The sequence below is a fragment of the Heteronotia binoei genome, chromosome 21 (assembly GCF_032191835.1).
Source record: "Heteronotia binoei isolate CCM8104 ecotype False Entrance Well chromosome 21, APGP_CSIRO_Hbin_v1, whole genome shotgun sequence".
In the NCBI taxonomy this organism is placed as follows: Eukaryota; Metazoa; Chordata; class Lepidosauria; order Squamata; family Gekkonidae; genus Heteronotia; species Heteronotia binoei.
The window spans coordinates 93933900-93957872 of NC_083243.1; the positions used below are offsets into that span (position 1 = coordinate 93933900).

Here is a 23973-nt window from a genome sequence, read left to right on the forward strand (position 1 = left end):
GCAAGCAAAACTCATTATAGGTCACAGTCCTAGCTTAGGTAGAGTAGCTTGTTTTACCTTAAATTGCTACGCTGAGATCTGTCTTATCATGATCTTAAGAAGAAAGAAATGGTTAGTGATTGAAGTAAATTTGAATAGGAAGACAAGGAATAAAAGTAATAGAAAAGGGAAATTGTTTTCTTGAACAAATTTGGAAAGTCATGGTAGACCTTTGTTAAAATAAATGATGCATACTCAATAAGCTGTGGAGCAGGGATTCACTGCCTGCTGACGGTATATCAAAGCTGTTCCTTTCCCACTAATGAGGACACTGGGTCTTCCTGTATCAGTCTATCCAAATATGTGGAAGCTACACAGGTGTGAAATCTAATTTTGTTATTTTCAGTTGTAGTTAGTTCTAGGGATGTGAGTAATTAGAAATGTAGGTAAAATTCTATAGCAAGTGGGTTGGGTAAAAACACTTCTGTGTTTGATCATTACAAAGGCACAGACACCATGGATGGCGCATACATACATGGATACAGAGTTATTTGAGAGGAACTTTAGAAAATATTTACTCTTGCTGCAAGCATTTGGGATGATAAAACTCTTAATTATTTTCCACATGAAGTATTTATTGAGTGATGCTGCTGAAAATATAGGAAGTTTGCTTAGGTCACTGAGGACATAAGGACAGTGGTATAGGAGCAAATGCATTATACATTGTTCATGTCTTACAGGTCTGAATGCAATGCAGTTACAGAACTTAGCTGCATTAGCGGCTGCAGCAAGTGCCGCTCAGAATACGCCAAGTGGTACCACTGCACTCAATTCTTCCAACAGCCCTCTAAGTGTACTCACCAGTTCAGGTAAGAAAGTCGTTTCTGAGGATAACAGTATTAACAAGTTGAGTACCTTTAAAAATTTGCCAGGGGGCATCTCATAAGAACATAAGAGAAGCTATGTTGGATCAGGCCAATGGCCCATCCAATCCAACACTCTCTGTCACACAGTGGCCAAAAAACCCAGGTACCATCAGGAGGTCCATCAGTGGGGCCAGTTCACTAGAAGCCCTCCCACTGTGGTCCCCTGCAAGCATCAAGAATACAGAGCATCACTTGTCCCAGACAGAGAGTTCCAACAATACACTGTGGCTAATAGCCACTAATGGAACTCTGCTCCATACGTTTAACCAATCCCCACTTGAAGCTGGCTATGCTTGTAGCCGCCTCCACCTCCTGTGGCAATAAATGCCAAGTGTTAATCACCCTTTGGGTGAAGAAGTACTTCCTTTTATCCATTCTAACCCAACTGCTCAGCAATTTCATTGAGTGCCCATGAGTTCTCGTATTGTGAGAAAGGAAGAAAAGTACTTCTTTCTCAAACTTCTCTATCTCATGCATAATCTTGTAAATCTCTATCATGTCACTCCTCAGTCGAAGTTTCACCAGCTAAAGAGCCCCAAGCGTTTTAACCTTTCTTCATAGGGAAAGTGTTCCAAGCCTTTAATCATTCTAGTTGCCCTTTTCTGCACTTTTTCCATGCTATAATATCTTTTTTGAGGTGCAGTGACCAGAATTGTACACAGTACTCCAAGTGAGGCCGCAGAGTGGTAAAGCTGCAGTACTGCAGTTTGAGCTCCCTGCTCATGACCCTGGGTTCGATCCCAGCGGGAGCTGGGTTCAGGTAGCCGGCTCCAGGTTGACTTAGCTTTCCATCCTTCTGAGGTCGGTAAAATGAGTACCCAGCTTGCTGGGGGGGAAAGTGTAGATGACTGGGGAAGGCAATGACAGACCACCCCGTAAAAAGTCTGCCGTGAAAATGTTGTGAAAGCAACGTCATCCCAGAGTCGGAAATGACTGGTGCTTGTGCAGGGGACTACCTTTACCTTTTTTAAATTATTATTATTATGATACTGGCTATTTGTTTTCAATTCCCTTCCTAATAATTCCCAGCATAGCATTGGCCTTTTTTATTGCAATCGCACACTGTTTTGACATTTTCAGTGAGTTATCTACTACAACCCCAAGATCTCTCACTTGGTCAGTCTCCTCCAGTTCACACCCTATCAACTTGTATTTATAGTTAGGATTTTTGGTTCCAATGTGTATTACCTTGCACTTGGCCACATTGAACCTCATTTGCCATGTTGACACCCGCTTGCTCAGCCTCAACAGATGCCTTTGGAGTGCCTCACAATCCTTTCCGGTTCTCACCACCCTGAACAATTTAGTGTCATCTGCAAACTTAGCCACTTCACTGCTTACTCCCAACTCCAAATCATTAATGAACAAGTTAAAAAGCATTGGATCCAGTACTGAGCCCTGTGGCACCCCACTGCTTATCATTCTCCACTAAATTTTCCTCCCTCACTCACTGCTTACCACCCTCCATCTCAATTTTCCTGCCTCACCATTTTCTTTTTCTCTTCCCTGGCAGCCCCCACAGCCTCTCCCATTCCCTTCTTCCTTCTCTCCTTCCCACTCACCAGACGTCTTACTTTATCTGCCCCCATCTTCAACTTTTCCTCTATCCCTGCATGTGAGGAAGCCTCTTCCAAAGAAAATGCTGGCAAGGTTGCATGGTATCAGCCAAGGTGAACCCAGTTGCACTGTGAGAAACCTGCAAGAATTTTAGAGGATCACTTTCCCCTGTATCCCCTCCCTGTACTCCTCTTTCCCTCCTCCTGACTGCCCCCAATATCTTCACATTTCCCTGCTGCTTTCTCTTTTTCCTACCCACCCACGAACTTACCTTTTTTTCTGTCCCTCATCTTTAGCTATATTTGTTATTTATTTACTTAAAGTTATGCCGCACATTTCTCCACAATAGGAACCCAGAGCAGCTTACAACATTCTCCTCCCCATTATGTACTCTCAATATCCCTATTAAATAGGTTAGGCTGAGAGGGTGTAACTGGCCCAAGATTACCAAGTGAGGTTCCCTGGCAGAGTGGAGATTTGAACCTGGATATCCCAGATCCTAGTCTGAAACTTTAACCACTGCACCACATTGGCTTTCTTGTGGTGGCTGCTGTTAAATAATACCAAGTAGCTGGGCCTGGGTGAGTCATGCAAATCACATGGTAGCAAGGTGCCCCATGATTGCTGTCCGGCCCAGCCCAAGGAATTATCCATCAAAGGCTGTATCAGCCTTTGAAAAGGTCCTGCCTTTTCCTGACAGAAACCAAGGCCTGAAGACTGGCAATACTGTTGATGATGCCTAGCAACAGCCATTCAAGGTGTTCATTTCTTAAAGCTACAGCTCCTTTTATCATTTTGGTGAAATAGTCTCCTCTATCATCTATCTGTCATAGATATGTATGTATAAATGAGACTGTCATACTTTGGTCACTCAATGTGGTCACTGGAAAAGATAATAATTCTAAGAAGAAGGCAGCAGGAAAAGAGAAAGATCCAACACTGGATGGGTAGACTCAATAAAGGAAGCCCTGTATGGCCCTTGGTTACAAGATCTGAGCATAGCTGTTAACAGTAGGGCATTTTAGACATAATTAATTGATAGGGGCACCGTAAGTTGGAAGTGACTGGACAGCAGCTAACAGAGAGAGAGAGAGATGGCAGACTTTTCAGCAAACCTGGGGTTTTTCTTGAGTTTGTAGAAAGATCTGTCTTTTCCATATGTGCCTCCAGTCTCTGGGTTTAAGTATCCACACCTTGTGCCATGTTGAGAATTATGATGTCATATCACGTGTGACAATAGAACTAGCCACATATTACACCATTAAAACATGGTCTAGGGTTGTGTGATCTCCTGTCTCTCGAAGGATTTCCCATCCTATTACTAACCAGAACTGTCTCTGCTTAGCTTATGAGATCTGAATAGATGGGGTTAGCCTGGGCTATCTAGGTCAGTTCTTTTTATGCATATCTTCAGTAATCTGTGCAGTACTCCTCAGAATGAAAAACTTTGGTTTCAGTATAAGTTGTTCTTTGTTTCATAGAATCACAGAGTTAGAAGGGTCCATACAGGCCATCTAGCCCAACCCCCTTCTCAATTTAGGATCAGCCTAGAGCATCTCTGATGCTGCATAAAGACTGCCAGCGAGGAGGAGCTCACCTCTTTAGGTAGCTGATTCCCTGCTGAACATCTCTTACTGTTAATAAATTCTTCTTAATATCTAACTGGTACCTTCCCACTTTTAATTTAAACCCATTATTGCAAGTCCTATCCTCTGGTGCCAATAGGAACAGCTCCTGCCCTCCTCTAAGTGACAGCCCTTCACATACTTAATGAGAGCAATCATGTTCCCCCTCAACCTCATCTTCTCCAGACTGAACATTCCCAAGTCCCTCAAACCTTTTCTCACAGGACTTTGTCTCCAGGCCCCTGATCACCTTCATCGCTCCCCTCTGCTCCCACTTCATTGTGTCTGCATCATTTTTGAAGTGAGGCCTCCAGAACTGTACACAATACTCAGGTACAGCCTGACCAATGCAATGTACAGCGGGACTGTGACATCTTGAGATTTGGATGTTATGCCTCTGTTGATACACCCCAAGTTGGCATTTGCCTTTTTTGCCACTGCATCACACTGGCTGCTCATATTTAACTTATGGTCCACCTGTACCCCAAGATCTTGTTCACACTCACTGCTACCCAGAAGTATATTCCTCATCTCCAGTATGCATGTTCCTCGTTTTTGTTACCCAGATGTTTTCAGCACTTATCCTCGTTAAATTACATCTTGTTCACATCCGCCCACTTTTCCAGCATGTTCAGATCTTGTTGAATTCTGTCTCTATCTTCTGCTTTGTTGTTGTTGTTGCTGCTGTGTTCGCTACTCCTCCCAATTTGGTGTCATCTGAAAATTTAATGAGTAGCCCCTCCACATCCTCAACCAGATAATTTATAAAAAAATTGAAAAGTACCAGGCCCAGAGCTGAGCCGTGTGGCACCCCACTGGACACCTTCCTCTGTTCAGATGAAATTCCATTAAAAACTACTCTTTGAGTGTAGCTCGCCAACCAGTTCTCTATCCACCTAACTATCCTACAGTCCAGTCCACAGTTCTCTAGTTTACCCATCAGAATATCATGGAGAGCACTGTCAAAAGCTTTATTGAAATCAAGGTAAACAACATCGACAGCATTCCCTCAATCCACTAAGCTTATCACTGGATAAAAGAAGGAAATTAGGTTCATCTGGCAGGACCTGTTGGGGACAAATCTATGCTGACTTCCCCAGATCACCAAGTCTTTTAGATACTTGTTGATTGATACCTTTAAAATCTGCTCCAGTATCTTCCTTGAGCAGAAGTCAGACTGGCCTGTAGTTTCCTGGGTCATCCCTCCTCCCTTTTTTGAAAATTTACTTAATCTGCCTTTTTGTTCTTTCAGTGTTCTAGATTTGGATTGGAGATTTGCTAACATATTTGCTAGTATTTGCTTTTTCTGTACAACATAAGCCAGCAGACCCATTAGGCTTACATTGCTTGGGAAGAAGGGGAGGCAGAGAGAATATTATAATGGCAAATTTCTTTGTGTTGTCTGCACATTTGCACATCTTTTTTCTCTGACATTCCTATAGAACACCTCTCAATGGATACTGAGTTATTCTTTGCATTAGTGAAGAACAGGTTTTGTATGAATGTACTCAGTTGCTGTGCTTTACTTTTTTCTGTAGCCACACATATATTGAAAATTAAGGGAGAGAGATAATGTTTTGACCCTCCACCAGTGCACTTGCACTGCAACTGTGTCTCCACAAACATCTAGATTAGATTACTGCAATGCACTCCAAATGGGGATGCCTTTGAAGACTATTCAGAATCTATAGTTGATACAAAATGCCGTGGCAAGGATGTTGACTGAAGTGGGTCATAGGGATTGTATCACTCCAGTCTTGTTCCATATATGCTGGCTTCCAGTTTGCTTCCTGGCTCAATTCAGGATGCTGATATTTACCTTAAAGCTCTGTATAGGACCAACATACCCTAAGGACTGTCTTTACTCATATATACCTACCCATACACTCCAGTCATCTCAGAGGCCCTGCTAGAGAGGTGAGGCCCCAAAAAAGAACTTTCTAGGTTGTGGCATCAAAACTTTGGAGCTCCCTCTGCAGGGAGGTTTGTCTATCTCCCTCTATTGCTGTCTTCAACCAGCAGGTGAAGACTTTTCCATTTTGTTTGGCATATCCCCTGATAATGGTTATTGAACTCCTCTTTGGCTCTTTATATTTAATAATTCTGTAATTTTAATGTTTTTTATTGTTCAGATGTTTTAATGTGTTCATGTTCACTGCCTTAGAGACCCTAATTGGGTGGAAAGGTGGCATAAAACAATTTTAAATAAATAAACATGAGTGTGGCCATCAGAAGGTTTATTGTACACGGCGTGATGTACAAGTGTGATGTTAGACTTCAGCAGAAGGACATTATCTAAGGACTTCCCCCCAATAACATTGAATGATATTTTGAGGACCTTGTTCCTCCTTTCTCACTTGATCTGCATAACTGGAGGCTATGGTTAACATCCTGTAGGCATGTTGGAGAGACAATATGTATTTCAGAAATTTTCTATGGCTGCTAAATTATGCTTTATCACTAAGATGGGAGCAGAGTGATCTTGTTTCAGACTAAATGCTTGTTAGTATTATAATTATAACTGTTTCTTTAGTGAGAAAATGCCTGTAGAAAATCTGGGTGTTGAAAAATACTATAGCTTGTACAAATTCTTGTCCAGTTAATTATGAATGTTTCTTGAGAGCCAGTTTGGTGTACTGGTTAAGTGCATGGACTCTTATCTGAGAGAACCAGGTTTGATTCCCCACTCCTCCACTTGTACCTGCTGGAATGGCCTTGGGTTAGCCATAGCTCTGGCAGAGGTTGTCCTTGAAAGGGCAGCTGCTGTGAGAGTCTCAGCCCCACCCACCTCACAGGGTGTCTGTTGTGGGGGGAGAAGATAAAGGCGATTGTAAGCTGCTCTGAGTCTCTGATTCAGAGAGAAGAGTGGGGTATAAATCTGCAATTCTTCTTCTTCTAGTGAGAAACTACCAGTAGAAAATCTGGGTGTTAAAGAATCCCATAGCCTGGTGCAAATTCGTGTCCAACCAACTTCCTTGTGTCTAGGCATAAAACACTAATGAGACAGTGTGTTAAATACTGTCAACTCAGGAGAGTTCTCTCTACCTTGCTTATGGCTATTCGAATTGGAATTGCATGTTGGGAAAGTTCTTATTTCTAGAACAAATCTTGTTTGTATGCTGCTCCTAAATTGCTGAGGAAAAATCTTGTATTCATTTGAAAAGCTGCAACTTTTCTAAAATATAAAACTGTTGCTGTTTATCCATAAATATAGAAACAATTATCACTTGCAGATTGGCATTTGAACATATACCTGGCACTAATGAACTCAGACTGGACAGTGTGACGTGTTAGTAGAATAGTAATCTGAATATTCTGTGGTCAAACAGATTCCCTACATATCTCTGTCCCATCTGTAGCATTTTTTTCGCATCATTTTTCCAAGAAGCTCCAGTAGATGCATATGCCCCCCTCCATTTTATCCTTACAACAGCCCTGTGAGGTGGGTTAGAAGAATTCTCAATATAGATGTCCAAACCATTTGGGGGCCTTTCAGTGAAGTTGATTAAAAAGTATAATTAGTACTGAAAACTATTTGTGGTGTTTAACTCTGCCATTTTAATAGCAGGTTCATCCCCCAGTTCCAGTAGCAGTTCATCTGTCAACCCAATGGCTTCTCTTGGAGCACTGCAAACACTGGCAGGGGCTACTGCAGGTCTCAGTGTTGGCTCTTTAGCAGGTAAGTTTAAGATGAACAGAAGAAAAAAGAATGTTATTTTTAGTATAAGCCATGTTTTGGGTTTCGCCAAGATGTCTTCTCAGTAATAAAGATTTAAACAAAAACTGGTTGGCAGATCAATAATTTATTAATGTCTGTTCTGTTTTCATACCTAGGAATGGCAGCCTTAAATGGTGGACTGGGCAGTAGTGGCCTTTCAAATGGCACAGGTAGCACAATGGAGGCCCTTTCTCAGGCCTACTCCGGGATTCAGCAATATGCTGCTGCCGCATTGCCCACACTCTACAACCAGAGTCTTTTAACACAGCAGAGTATTGGCGCAGCAGGAAGTCAAAAGGAAGGTAGGTGGGTAGTAGTGATGGAAGGGTAAGTGGGAGGTAATGGTGAAATAAGAGGGTATCCTTTATATATGGTGCTGTACACAGAACATTTTCTTGAAAATGACTTTTCATAGAGGTATATAAAAAACATCACATATATTCTCCATAGTCCTTTAAGGCCAGTAGTAGTATTCTTTTGGGGGAGGGATTAAGGTAAGAGCATGGTAGTTTACCTAAGGCAACTTAGTGATTTTGTGGTCAAGTAACTGAAGTTTCCTGGCCTAGACTGATTTTAATGATTTCTTTCATCTGATGTTGCTTTTATGAAGAATGTAGACTAACTTAGATATTGAACATTGAGGGCTAGTGATGAAAACAATATTAACTGGCTTGGGAGGGATTTGAAGTGCAGGAACTCAGAGACTGATTTTGCACCCACCCTTTAACGTTTTAAAAAAATGTGGCTTTTTCTGAATTTAGGTACCATTATTGCATTTACCAGTACATAAAGCATTGTTGTTGTAGCCCATATTCTCCAATCAGCAACAGGTACAATGAACCAATGATGATTTTATTGGAAAATCACTGAAGAGGCAGTCAAGGCCATAAGGGCCTTGCGGGATCTTTCTACTTTCCGCAGGGCCTGTAAGACCGAACTGTTTCAACAGGCCTTTGAGAACTAACCTAATTTGGGAGAGCTGCCACTCTACACCGTTACAGAGTACCATGAATACCATTTACATTGATATCTACGTCAAATTATATTATAGTGATACAGCACCAAAAATGCAATGGAATGTTTTAAATGTTTAAGTGCTTTAAATAATTTTAAATTGTAGTTTTTTATTGGTTAAATTGAAAAAATGTATGTTGTTAGCCGCCCTGAGTCCGCTTGCGGAGAGGGCGGGATAGAAATTTAAAGTAAGTAAGTAAGTAATAAATAAATAAGAAAAGGCCACATTTTGATTTTTACTGACCAAGGGGTACTGTTTAGTGTAGCATAAGGACAGGAAATTGTCTGGTTTTAGTTGACTTTGAATTGAGTAAGTCCTAGTGGGCTCTAGAATCAAGCCCAGAGCTATAGTGCTGTTTTAAGACGCACAAATGGGCAGTGTTTGAATTGGTGAAAGCCAAGCGAATTATGCTTTTGTTGAACTTGTTTCTAAATGAATGTGTTAAAGGTCCAGAGGGAGCCAATCTTTTCATCTACCACCTCCCCCAGGAGTTTGGGGACCAAGACCTGCTGCAGATGTTCATGCCTTTTGGGAATGTTGTCTCTGCCAAGGTTTTCATTGACAAGCAGACCAATCTGAGCAAGTGCTTTGGTATGTTGGATTAAATTGGGTTTTTGTTTTGTTTTTTGCAGAAGGGGAGAATAATAGAAATACCAGCTATTTAGGGGAGGAGCGTTGTCTCAGGGAAAAGCTTGAATATGAGACCCTTGAATAGTAAAAGAAGTACAGTCATTTAATACCATCAGATTTGCAGAGATATTTTTGGCTCCTTTTTATTTATTTATTTTGCCACCTTATATTCCGCCCTTTCCCATAAACGAGCTAAGGACAGATCACAACATGAAATAAATAACAATAAAAAAACCCTACAGATTAAAACTAAAAACAATGCAATAAAATTAACATAACCAAAAAACAATAAGATAAAGTGAATCATAGGCGGGAAGGGCACATTTTACAGAATTAAACAACTGTCGGCCCAAGAACAGAATGATGGTAATAATAATAGTACAGCATGATGTCACAACAAAGGAGGCCAACTGATGGAATAGTAGCTGAAATAGGATGCCCGCTGCCTCATCCAGAGGCCTGGCAGAATAGCTCCATCTTACAGGCCCTACGGAATGGTAATAACTCAGATAGGGCCCAGATCTCCATAAGGAGCTGATTCCACCAGGCTAGGGCCAGGACCGAGAAAGCCCTGGCCCTGGTCAAGGCAAATCGGACGTCCTTCAGGCCATGGGTGGTTAGAAGGAGTTAGATTAATCTGGAAATGACTTGTTCTTGAGAATGAAAATGTAATAATAGAAATAATATTTATGTATAAATGTCTTAAGAGATACAAGCTCATTGTGATACCTGTGCAGTCCCACATGTGTACTATACACATGCAAGCCTGCTGCAGAGAGCATTTTTGCACCTCAGAACACCTAGAAGTGCTCCATCTCCCCCCCCCACTCTGTTTTCCATCTTTTCTAGCATGATATAGAGGGACAGAGCACCTTCCCTCAGTTTTCTCTCTGCCATAACTGCCATTTACAGAAACTGTTCCTTTTTTCACCTGCAATAATTTCTAATAAACCTACCTCATCAACCTAACAGGAGCCTGTAGCCTACAAAATGGCACAAAAGGCACTTTAAAAAGAAAAGTGAGTCCTGTGGGTCAAAAATCCCCCACCAAAATGACCACAAACAATGTCTAATATTCCTTGGTAAGGAGTGTGTCATATCATGCTGCTCCATCTGCCACCAATTCACTCCAAAGACAAGGCAAGACAGGGCTTCCTGTCTAAAAGCAGGACTTCAGGATAAAGCACTGCCCAGTGCCACTCAGAACAAAGATCCAAACACTATGCCGTCTTCCATTACCAATAAAAGGATCTGAGTATCCTCAATTCCAGGCCTGAAACTAACTGCTCTAGACCCAAATAACCCACAGAAAAATCCAGGGGCTGGGTCTCTACATCACTAGAGTATTGATCCTCAGAACTACCATTGAAGAAAGTTTGGCATAAGTACAAGGATGCAGAGTAGCCTCCTAAGTCAAAATGGTCATCCAGCTCTTCCTGTCTTCATCTTGAGGGCATAGTCCCTCACAAAATCTCCTGGGAACTGGTCAAAGAGCTCATCCCCATTCTGAGAATGCTTTCTCCATCAAGCAATCACCCTGATCCACCTCAGAGAGTAAAGTTCAGGATTTCCATCCCATGTCATCAGCCCCCCTTATGTCACCATTCAGAACCACCTTTCCAGTTAGTTCCAGTGGATTTGTATTCGAAGTCCTAAATGCTGTGCCCAAGACCTCTGGTGAGACTATTATGACCAAGGCTGGGATCCATATGCTCCTCTCAGCTCTAACCAAGAGGAAGCAGACCCATGCTTCATAGATGACCCAGATCTCCCACAGGAACCCTATGAAGAGATGAACACTCTAGAGGATTTGGACTATGAACATATTGGTTATGAAGACTGGGAGCTGGATTATGCCTCCCAACTTTTTCCAAATGATATTATGCCAGAATCATCCAATTCTCCCCCAGCAAACATTCTCACATTTACAATGAACAACTCATCTGAATGGCAAGATCATTTGACATCAGCTTATCATGCTCCCCCCTCTTCCCAGGCAGTGGATCCAACGTTTGAAGTAATACCTTGCATGAATAGAGGTCCATTCACAATCCCAGTCATGAAAGGTCTACTTGAGATCACTACTCGTAATTAGCTACATTTGTCATTGATGTCGGTTTTCACTAAATGTATTGAAAATCAGAAACCAAGCAGGAAGGACGCCCTTTCCACTTTCAACACTCCACAGTCAAGTCCCTGATAGCAGACCATATCCCAAGTGAAAAACAAAGACAAAGAACACTCAGCCCCTGTTGATAGTGCCATAAACTGGATGGAATTGACAGAAAAATCTATGCCTCCTCTGTTCTTTGGTTCAAAATTGCCGCTAGCCCTTCCGTTGGGGATGGCATTGCCCCCTATTTAGAGATGCTGCCTGAGGTTGAACACAAGGCAAGGCTCTTAGCCTAGAGGGATCAAAACTGTCCATACACCAAATTTCCACAACCAAACACTTAGTAGACTCTTCAAAGAGCACACAGCCTTGCCACAGCCATAGAATTATGTCATTATTCCTGGCTCAGGTCCACTGTACTCCCACAAAAAACCCATAACAGAATTGAGGACCTGCCCTTTGAAGGCACAGTCCTGTTATACACCAGTACTGATGAGGTGTTTAATAAGATGCAGAAATACAGTCTTGCAGCTAAGATACTGGGAGTAATCCCCTCTACCTCATCTACTCCAAAAACTAGGGCTTTCTTTAGCCCATACTGCTCCGCTCCCAGAAGAAATGGCTACTGAATGCCTCATCCCTCATACTCCAACAAACCTGCTTATATGCTTTCCAGTTAACCCCTGGTCCAGCAGAGAAGATTCTCTACTCCCAGGGGAACAGTTAGATCCCAGTCACTTAAACCCCAACCTGCCAAACAGGGCTTTTGATCAGTACAGCCTAACAGAGGAACTGAATCATCATCAAATCACCTGGCAGGATATCACCCAAGCCCAATGAAGTACTCAGCATCATGTCAGCAGGCATATCATCAAATTCACCTCTCTTTCAACCTGGGCATCCCTTTGTCCCACTCTCCCACCCCTTCTCTAGAATTCATTGCAGACGTCAGCACCCTCCTCAGCAAGAAAATAATCAGTGAAGTGCTTGCAAAGGATCAGCATTCAGGGTTTTGCTCCAGGTACTATCTGGTCAAGAAAAAAGGAGGAATAAACTCATCCTAGTCCTAAGAGACCAAAAAAAGGTCCTGTCATTTTAAAAAGTTCAGAATTGTTATCAGTTACCAATGTCCTTCCTCTGTTATACCAGGGTGTGTGGTTCGGACTTATTAGTAGATGACCAACAAATTTTTATTGAGAATGTAAGCTTTTGTGTGCTAAAAGCAAACTTTATCAGACAATAGTATGGGATGATATTAGCAGTCCTACATATGGAGAGAGTGGGCAGTGAATTAATATGCAAAATAGTGAACTTTTTTTTTGCAAATTAAAATAATAAGTTCTTTGAGGTTTGGTAGTCATCGGTTTAAGTTGGCTAGGCGGAAAAAACAGCAAGGGCAATAAACGTCAGAACTGGAGAGTGATATCTATGTCGTTAGGTTCAAGAGTAATAAATTAGAGTCTGTTGTAATGTTCCATTGGTCTCCTCTAAAGCATGGGTTAAAATTGCAACATTTTTCTGTAGAATGAAGATGGAATCTACTCTGTTCAGATTTAATATAAAAATACATTAGAATACAGTGGACGTATACCTCTCAAGATGGGTTAAATCCTTTTCTAAGAGTAGTTCTGTCAGAGAGATTTCTACTCTGTTATATTGCATAATATTGTAATAACTCTCCAATTCTGACACTTACTGCCCTTGCTGTTTTTTCCACCCAGTCAATTTAAACTGACGATTACCAGACCCCAATTTATTGTTTTAATCTGCTAAAAAAATGTTCACTATTTTGCATACTAATTCACTCCCCACTTTCTAGCACACATTCTCAATCAAATTTCATTGGCCTTAAAGGTGCTACTAGACTCCAACTTTGTTCTATTGCTTCAGTCAACATGGCAGCCCACCTGGATCTCTAGCTGCATAATGCCACATTTGGATAAGGCTGGATTGCCACAGGTATCTCCACTTCCAGTGTGGCTCCTGCCATTTCGAGTACATGCCCTTCCCTTAGGGCTAGCTTTGGCTCCTTAGGGTGTTCACCAATGTGGTAGCAGTAGTAGTAGCTTTCCTGAGGAAACAGGGAAGCAAGATATATCTGCATATCAATGACAGGGTAAGTGTAGATAATTCCAAGTTAAAACTCCTATATGATTTGCACCTTACACTGCGAGATAATACACAGCTAGATATATATATATATCCTTATCCAAATTTCCTGATGATGCAGCAGAGATTCTAATTCACTGCCTGGCTGCCGTGGTTAAATGGCTGTGAACAAACTGAAATTAAACTCTGGGAAGTCAGAAATAGTGCTGGTCGGGAAGGTGGAGGTCTTGAAAGACATTTTGCTTCTCACTTTCAGTGGGGTTTCACTGACCCTTGTCAATTCATTTAAGAGCCTTGGAGTTATACTAGGCCCAGCATTATTGGTGGTGATACAGTTTAATGCAGTTGCAAGCCCAGGCAAGCCTGATCTTGTCAAATCTTGGAAGCTAGTGTCAACTCTGGCAAGTACTTGGATGGGAGACCTCCTTGGAATATCCTCAAAATCAGTTCAGAAACTCCAGTTGGTGCAGAATGCTGCAGCTCAGATGAAGTGAGCTAGATGAAGCATACATATTACCGTACTCCCCTACTACAGTCACTCCTCTGGCAGCCTATAAGTTACTGGACTCAATTTAAAGTATTGGCTATTGCATACAAACCCTTTCATGGCCTTGGATTGTCATATTTTAGAATTTTACAATTTTATGTCTGATTTATTGTTTTAATGTAACGTTGTAACCTGCCCTGAGCCTGCTCATGGGAAGGGCAGGATAGAAATGAATCAAATAAATATCTGTGAGACTGTCTCTCCCTCATGTTCGCCATGTCAGCTTCATTCATCTAAGCAGAGCCTTCTGTAGATTCCAGCCAACAAATGGGCAAACTCAACAACTGTCCATACATGTGCCTTCTCTGTGGCCCCCACCTTATGGAATGACCTGCCCAAGTTGGTCAGGAAGGTTCCCACTCTCCTGGCTTTCCACAAACTATGCATAACTGAACTATTCAAGAAGAGTTTTCTATGCGAGCATTAGGGTAGCACTGGATGAAATGCTTTAATAAGTTACTTGGCTAAAGTATTAGGGCTTGTGGTGTTATTACCATGTACATTTGATCCTATTATGGGTTTGCTGTACGTTTGATCCTATTAAATAATTTTGCATTATTTAACATGTCATGTTAACACATTTTGCATTGGTTCTGTTTTTTTAGACTTCTGGTTAGTTTTGCAACCCAAATCCTATTTCATTGTTTATTGATTGTCTCATCTTTTTTATTGTATTGACTCATTCCGCATAATCCACCTTGAGTTTCAGTAAGAAAAGTAGACCATAAATAACGTAAATAAATAAAAAATAAGTACTCCAGGCATTATATTTACCAAGTACAATAAAATCCAAGCTGAAACAAATGCAAAGAGTGCACTTGGATTATTGGGATTAATGGCCTTCACAATATCAGCGGTGCCACATGTACCGACTCCAGTTGTATTTTGTCAGAACTTTCAACCATCACCACCAAGCGAAAAAGCTGAACGTACATGGTATGGACCCTACACCAGTGGACCCTGACTGGCAATCTCTTCTCAGAACTCCTGTTCCGCCCTCCCAGATCACAAACCATACTAGCCACAGATTCCTCCCTTTTTGTCCAGGGGCACACATAGGGAAGGTACCAGTCAGTGGAACATCATCCTTCTAAGAGATGCACTTACACCTCAGTGTGCTGGAACTCAAAACAATGTTACTTATTCTGTAATCTTCCTTTGGTTTCATTCTTAATCCAGTTATATGCATATAACTCCTGTTGAAACCTTTCAGGTCTAATGGGTATAGGATTATTCCATTTGTATTTGGTGCACATAAGGTATTATTTTTGTTTGCTTCCTTTTTTAATTTTTTAAAGACGACATTTGGTAGGCACCCAAGGAATTTTTCTACTCACTCTTGCAATGTAATCCAGTTGGTTACAGCACTCATTGCAGTATTGCTGCAATATGATTTTTATTTTTTCTTTAATTCTGTTACATGTAAATTTGGATTTCTTTATCTTAACAATGTGAGAAATTGTTTTCAATTATCAGTTGTAGCTCAGAACAGCATTCTGTCTTGTTTTCTTTGAATCATCTTGTAAAGAAACTGGAGTTTCACTTGTGACTTTAAAATTGCTTATCATTTTAATACTTGAACTTCATAGGTAGATTGTCAGTTTGCAACCTTCACAGCTTATTCTGGCATTTTTTCACATCTGATTTTTCTCAGGTTTTGTAAGTTACGACAATCCAGTCTCTGCACAGGCTGCCATCCAGTCAATGAATGGATTTCAGATTGGCATGAAGCGACTGAAAGTACAGCTCAAGCGCTCTAAGAATGACAGCAAGCCATACTGAGCGCCCCTCCCCTTTGGAACTGGAGTGAGAAGGATCTTCTGGTAAGTTGGGGAGGAGTGCGCTTGGTGATTCAGAAACTCTTTAAGGCTGTATTTTTACAGTCATGAAAACTGATACATGTCATTCTATCTGACACATCTCCTGAAGACTCAGCTGCAGCCTCTACTGGGAATTCTTCGGATGGAGGACAAGTTTGTGCTTTCGTTTCAAGTGTTTTACTTTGGAGTTTAGGTGCCATATCGGTGATCTTTTTAAGTTTGCTGTGTTGTAACCCGTGTGTGTTGAGAAGGACCAATGCCAGCCACTGGAGCAGGGGGTAGAGAAGGAAAAGACACATTCTGAACTGACTCTGACACAAAGAGAAGGGGACAGATTTATTGCTGTTCCCCAAGTGATATTGATGAAATTGGGGGAGGGATCTGAATCCATAATACTTGGTGGCTTGGCAACAGACCATCTCCCCATCCCACCCAGCAGAGTCTTGGCCAGACTCTCATTTTCCCAGAAGCCTTATATGAGGAGTTTGTATGGAATCAGTCTCTGGAGAGAGAGGAAAGTAGTTGATCAAAAATATTCATGTGTTAAAGGAAAACTGCAGTAATTATAATACTACGGTACATTTGTATAGTGCAATGAATATGGTAGCTGACAGAATGAGCCAATGAAATCCTTTTATCAGTCCAGTCCAGTCCAGCTAGAATTAAACTTTACAGCCAATTTCTCACTGTTTAGAAAAGTATATGTCTTGTTTGATGAAAACTGGGCTTGACTTAAGAGAGTTTAATGCAGGGACATACATCTTTCTCTATAAGCCAGGAATTTCTGGTTTTAATTCAGGTACTACTTCACATTTTCTATGTCAAAATCAGATTTCTAGTTTATTTCCATTCCAGTTTCACAGCTTGTACATCCAAAATGAAAGTAGAATCAATATTCAGAAACACAATTTACAACCCCTTTAGAACTAAACTGGCAGATGTCTTTTTAAAAGTCTTGTCGCTCAGATTTCTGGCATTCCTCTTTTCTGCAACTGAGAGCTGAGATGTCCAAGCCTTATTGTCCAAAAAGTCAATATTTAATTTCATATCACAATTACTGATCTGCAGTTTTCCTTTGAGTACAGGTGCTAGTATACAACAGAAAGGGCTACACATGAATTGCTGACATCGCACATAATCTTGATAACCTTCTTTTCTTATAGTGTTTGTAGCCCAGTGCCTAAGTACCTCATTCAAAATTCTTTCCCCTCTGATATCTGCTATTTCATACACCTGTGGATTTGCCAAAGTGTTAAAAGTGGGGCTTTTAAAATATACACTGATTACATGGGACTAAAGAGAACTTTGACATTCTGGCCTGAGCCATGGTAAGAAGTCACTGTAGCACTTATCCCTAGAGCCACAAAAAGCTACCACTTTCAGTGGGAAAGTTTACAGTGTTATGTATAGATTTAGTTTGCTTCTTCTTCCTCTATTATTCTCTTCTGTGTGTTCCCATTTGGTGAGCATGCTTTTTCACAGTGCACCAGCCAATCCTCCAGTTCTTGGGTTTGGGAATCAGATGTTGAGAAGACTTGCCAGTGAGGAGAAGAGAGCAGGACTTTAAAAATGACTTCCTGTTCTCTCACATAAGAAGGAGCCTAAAGGCCCATCAAGCCTGAACACTATGTTAAAATGTGTCAGGCACTGTGTGACTCACTACTGGGATTAGGCATAACCAGGGACTGGGTCCCCTGGTGTGTTAAATCTCAGAAGTATAAGGCCATGCATCTCAGGTTCAAGTTATCGTTTCTAGTGAATTTAGAAGTATTGTTAGTAAATACTGTTCCGTATCCTTGTTGGACTGATTATTAAAAATGCAACTGTCAGTATTATAAAATGTGCATAGTGGTGGCAAAGAGTGAATGGTCAGATTGCCAAATTTCCCACCTATGCTGGCATGTGGTATCTTCCTGTGTTGATTATTTGGGTCTGTTCAGAAGTATATGCTTACGCTTAGGTGAACTGTATACATTTGAATTTTGTGCACTAGGAAAAGTGTGTCCTGATATTCTGAGAAAAAATCTTGTTGGAATGTTTAGACTTCCGGAGTTGTCATGAGATTTTTAAAATAAATAATATACTTTTCAGGAGAAAAAAAAAGGTCATGGTTGGGAGCAGCTGCTCCAGTTGCAACCTGATATAACCAAGAATGTTGTTTCTATTTTTATAGAAGTTTTATACTGCTCCAGGATGGAGAATATTTATTATCTAAATTATTTCACTGGAAAGGCCAGGATTTGCATAATCCTGAATATGATTGTTTTACATATACTTGCTACAATGTGCATAAATAAAACTACTGATTTTCAGTGGCCTGTTTGCAGCTGGACAAACTGCTAAATAGGAAAATAATTAATGCTGTGAACCAGTGAAGGAGGAAAACTGTGCTCAAGTTTCTCTACAGTCACTCCTTCCAGCATCTTCTCTGTCCTTACCCCTTCTGAATCCTTGTCTTTTTTTTTTTCTTTTGGCCATCCGTGATAGCTTATTCATACACAGTCTGCTCAGTAAACCTTTTATGTAGTATCCATAATTTTCATGTGCTGTGTATGTGTGTTCATCATAGCTATAGAGGCAAATTGCCTCTGGTTAAATTAAAATTGCAATATATGTATGTAAATTTTCCTATATGGAATTGTGATCTGTATAATGCCCTCATTCAGAATGATAAAAAGCAAACTTTTCTAGATTAAATTTGAAGAATCAGATCTTTGATATATATATATTGACAGAGTTCTTGTGCCTTCAGTGGTACTTCTCTGAATTACTTTAATTCGGAAACTTCAACCAAAATATGCCTTTCTTCTCAGTTTCACTCATTCATTTGATCTTGCTATGCATGCTTTGCAAAAAAAAAGTCTTTAGAGCAGACTTCTTTACAGAGAACCTAAGTTTGATCCAGTTTTGTCATGCTGCATCTTTCCCCTCCCAGTGTTTCTTTCCTCTCCCCCCACCCCCACTTTTCCTTTTCCTGATTTGAACAGATCCTTTGGCAGGGAGCCTGGATGTTATGTTATTGGCTGTTGCTTTGAGGCAAATTAGATCAGTCATCTGTGTTGTGACCGATACAACAAACAGATCAAATTTAAAAGTGCGCCTATTTTCGTTTCTTGGTATTTTTTAAAAAGGCTGTAATAAGTCTTGAATTTAATCTTGGAACAGAATATTAACATTTTAGATCCTTTGAATAAAGTGAGTGTGTTTACTGATTTGCAAATAAAGGATGACACATTAAATTAAAATAATTATTTGAGGCAAACTTGACATTCATGGGGGGGAAATTAAAAGTACCTCTTCCAAAGAGCTATCTTATTTTCATAGAAAATAATTAATTAATTCTGTGCGGACAGATATGATTGAATTGGCAATATAAATTTTCTTTTTAACCCAAGCGTGTTTTCACATAGACATATACATATTTACTAGAATCTGCGAGATACAATTTATTTTTCTGATTCTGCTTGGTGTGTCTCACATGTTATGAACAAAAGAAATCTTAAAATGCTATATTTAGCCTCCACAATTTCTGTTAGCCTCACTATATTCTCTAACCAAACATATTACTTCCCCCCCCAAAAGATAATTCTAAAATTATCTACTCTATAATGGCTTAGTCCTTGTGAACAGAACACATAGCAGGTCAACATCCTTTAAGAATTCGTACATAAAAATAGAAGACTGCTTTTGGTCAGTGAGCTGTAACACCAAGTGTTATGTTTAGTTCAAAATGGCGTAATATGCCTTTGACTGTAATTAATCTTCAGCTGCACACTTTTCCTACTAATGATTTGGTGCTTCAGTTTTCCATGTTCACCATCTCATTGAAAGAATGCTTTCTGAAAATTTTAAGTATATTTGCACTTGCAAATTGTCTCAGCTCTGAAAATCTCTCAAGATGTTGCAGACAAATTCCTCCCATTCAGATTGACAACAGTGACTGTACAGTTTCTGGGAGATCAGAATTCTTCCTCACAAAGTCAGGGAGCAGGAGTTACTTATTGAAAGAATTGCAAACATTTTCTTGCCGGTTTCATAGTATAAAAGGGCTCAAGTCAGCTTGCAATCAAGTCTTAATTCCTTCCTATTTTATGGGGGGGGTTGTTCCACTTACATACCTTTATGTGATTTTTTACTTGATTCTAAAATCAACAAACAGCATCCCTGTTTACTAAATGTTTGAAACAAGTAGGAAAGATTTCTACACAAGCATGTCTTATGATAGGAAAGAAGAAAGTATCTCAACCATAAAACCTCCTCCCACTTAGAATCCTTCTGTGTCTCCTATCTCTTAGGAGCTTAATGTCCCTGAATGCGTGTGAGCCCTGGAGCCATATTTTATGGAGTCTAGTTTCTACCAGTGGGAATTTATTGTGGTGTCTTCCTCAAGCAGATCTAGCAGGAACTTGGTGTTGGGATAGTAGTGAATGCACAGCCATCTGTGTGCTAGCCATAATCCAATCTGTAGCCAGTGTCTCAAGGGAATCTAAGACCTCTGCTTTCATTTGGTATCTGACAGTTTAACATTTATTTGGTGTCTTATGCACTTCAACTTTTACTTGTTCATTGTTGGCATGTGCTGCCCTTCCCTGTCAATTCCCCTCCCCAAGAGGTCTCATTGTACAGTGACCATTCCTGTTCTCTCTCTCTCTCTGTTTGGATGTACTGCTCTGTGTAACTCAGTGGGTCTCCTTCTTTCTGGTTTGTTTTTTTCTAGATTCCTGCCGTTTGTTCATCGTTGTGCCTAAAGCATGTCGATGTGGCGTTCAAGTACATCGTCCAAATCCTTGTCTCTTCAGCTTCTCTGATGCTTGAACTCTCGCCTTTTGACCTTGTGTTGACTTTTGATGCTGATGTGTATTTTTATTATGTTTGTTTCTTTTTGTTTCTTTCCTTTTTTGTGCTGCCAAATTGGTTTTGCTAGAAAGACTGCTGAAGGGGAATATTTAAACTTGCATTTGAATATAAAAGAATTCTATTTTTCTAGAACTTCGTAAGATAACCACTTGATTTTGTGATTCTGATTCTTTGTAATTGTCTTCAGAGCAGCCTTGCTAGCATACCTCGTGGAGTATTTGTATCTCTGTGATCATACAGCCAATCACTTCTAGGCTTAGTTTTTTCTGTGTGCTTAGTTTTAAAACAGATCTTTGAAGGAAAAAGTAAAATGATGCAACTTAAAACTTTCAGGAGGCTTCTGGTCACATTTTGCTGAATCTACTTTCTGTGTTTGAGGAGACAGCATGTATTCTTTGACTTGAGTAGCCTCAGCAGAAAACACTTGAACTACACTTTCTCCTGATTGTAGCTGCATTTTAGCCCTGGCACTTACTGTTTTTTCCTTCCTGTGTGATTATCAGCCTCTGTCTGCAGTGAAAGTTTAATCAAAGTTGATGTTGTATTTTGTTAAACCCTACCCTAGCATGCTTAGTTTTTTGTAACTGCAATCTCCTCAGCAAAATATGAGATTTTGTTTTTTACAAACTCAAATAATGCCCTTGTAAACGTTTTGCATGTTTCCTGCTGTGTTCTTCACAATCTCGTATATATACACCCTTCACCTCTGTTTTCTATAGTTTGTGCAAAAACTGAGCAATTTAATAGGTTTCAAAGCTATCCATTTTTGGATGCCAGACTTGTGGTCATGTGTCACATAAGGACATCTCCTGTGCATTTGGACTACTTTACACAATAGCTGCACCTTGCTCTATCATCACAGCTATGGAAAGGTCTCAGGGGGCTTGATTGCACTGTTTTGATGGTAGTGGAGGTGGCAGGGATAGAAGATTAGCAGGAAGGTGTGTGATGTTTGCAGTAATATTGCTTCTAAGATCCATTGGAGCTAAAGCTCTTTTCGGGTAGCCTTAATTTGTACCTCTTGTTCAATATGTAACTTGCTGTGTGAGATTTAACACCATCATATCTGAGCGGATGGAAGCTTGGTTGGCTCTCCTGTCATCACACTTGAAGTAGCATGTTCTGTGTATGTATCCCATAGAAGGAATGTATGTATCCCATAGTAAGCCTAGGCACAAAACTGCTGGCTCTTTCCCCAAGTGACAAGCACAATATAACAGCATACTAGCTGTTACCTGAACAGGGTACCAACCCCGGCTCCTTTTCTCAGGGGCCTTAGCTGGGGAATCTCTCTCTAGAGATATTTTTTGTTTGTTTTTTGTTCTTAAGTTGGGTAAGGAGTCATGCAGGGTCCCTCCCCCCTTTTCTGACCTGATTAAAAAAAAAATAGGGCAGATCTTCCTTCTCTGGGAAGCATGCTTTAGCCTTGTAGCACATATAACCTATTATAGAAGCTGAGACTTAGTACTGGGTTTTGGAGCACCTGCAAGAAAATCCTGTGGTAGGTGCCTAATCACACAAGGGGCAAAGTGGTGTGAGGAAGCTGGGAAGGAACTTTGACAGGAGGAAAGAGCATGAAGAGAATTTTTGGAGAGTAGGACTGCACGGGAGACCTATCTCTACGCTAGGTGGAGGGCTAATTTGTTCCACTGAATTGGACACAATTCTCTGCCCTATGCTGGCTGGGTAACCATTTCTCCATGCTTGTTAGATGAGTATGTATAGTTAGCTTTTCCCTCAACCTTGTGATCATCACCTTTTTGAGGAGTTGCTTGAAAAGGTTATGGCTGCATTATCTGAGGGTACAGCTGTGAGATGGTTACTCTTAGGCTCAAGTCGCAATGCACAGGGATGTCTTATGGCAGGGGAGGTCAAGACCCTGCAATGCATTGATTAATTTTGCCAATACATTTCTTTACAATGTGCATTCAGTTCCATGAGGAACTCTGGGGAATCCTGTGGAAAAAAGAAAACTCTGGAGAAAACCAAAATGCCAAACATTGGATGTTCCTTTTCTTTCTTCTTTCCTTTCTTACCTTGGTTGTTTTAATTATTCTGTGGTGGTTTTAATGGATTTGAGACAGTAAAGCAGCAGCTGCCTTTTATTTCTGGCTGCTTTTTGTGAATAATTTAAAAAAAAGAAAATTTACATTTTGGAAACAAACCTGTGGGATTTTTTATTGGTACAAACATTGTATTTAACACTAGGGGTTTTGTACAGTTTTTTGCCTTTTCTACTAGAAAACAATGTAAAGTGATTCACAAATGTGACAAGAAAACAAATTGCCACTATGACCAAATGTAGAGTCTGTTCTGCAGTAACAGGATTTAATCAACTCAGTCGTGATTCTGTTGTAGCAAAGCTTTTCTTTACCTTGTTTGAACTCTTCCTTTTTCTTGTTTGATTTGCAAAACAAAATGTCTTTTTTGTGTGAAATTGTGTTGTACTCTGTAGAAAAATTATGGATTTTACTTTAATGATTTAAAAATAACAGAAGCATATGTTGCTTTTCCGATCACGGAATTTGTGTAGTGGATTTAAAAATGAAAATTTTGTTACAAGTTTGGAACAAGCGAGTATGTATTAAGGAATTTTTTTCCTTTGTGTGTGGTTTCTTTTTGTCCCACTGGGGAACTTAAAGCTGTTTTAATTGCACAGACACACCGACAAAAAGTCATTTTGTATATGCCAAGTGTGGTACCTCCCTTTGTCTATTTGCTATTAAACTGTTTGAGAAGAATTTCTGTGTCATTTTTGTTCTTCCTTACATACACACTAATAAACAGGGGAGAGGGTTTTGCCAGTTAGAAATAGTCATCTCTCTAAGCCAAACTGCATCCCAGTGTTTATCATATATTGTCTCTGGAACACTTATTCTTTTTCCCTGCTTGTACACTAGTAATATTCTAAGCTTTTTCTGTGTTTTTAAAGTTTATCCTTTATTTCTTATTCTAAGTGGTACATTGGTTATCTGAAGGATGAACTGTGACCAATAACTTGACCAGAATTCTTGTGTATCAAATATAGCATCACACCTGAGTTGGTTTATGGGATAATCTGATATGTTCAAAGATAG

General features: G+C 40.2%; 1 protein-coding gene across 6 annotated transcripts in view; it reads left to right on the forward strand.

The window, feature by feature from the left end:
• Positions 1–23637, forward strand: part of CELF1 (CUGBP Elav-like family member 1) — an 86062-nt gene extending 62425 nt beyond the window's left edge. For 4 of the 6 annotated variants that reach the window (XM_060261461.1, XM_060261460.1, XM_060261455.1 and 1 more), the window contains exons 9-14: positions 720–848; positions 7653–7766; positions 7922–8107; positions 9268–9411; positions 15874–16042; positions 20757–23637. In XM_060261461.1, the coding sequence (XP_060117444.1) occupies positions 720–848; positions 7653–7766; positions 7922–8107; positions 9268–9411; positions 15874–16001 (701 nt within the window). In that variant the 3' untranslated portion in view covers positions 16002–16042; positions 20757–23637. The remainder of the gene's footprint in view (positions 1–719; positions 849–7652; positions 7767–7921; positions 8108–9267; positions 9412–15873; positions 16043–20756) is intronic. The other 2 variants (XM_060261456.1, XM_060261459.1) reach the window with 1 other exon arrangement.
• The last annotated feature ends 336 nt before the right edge of the window (positions 23638–23973 follow it).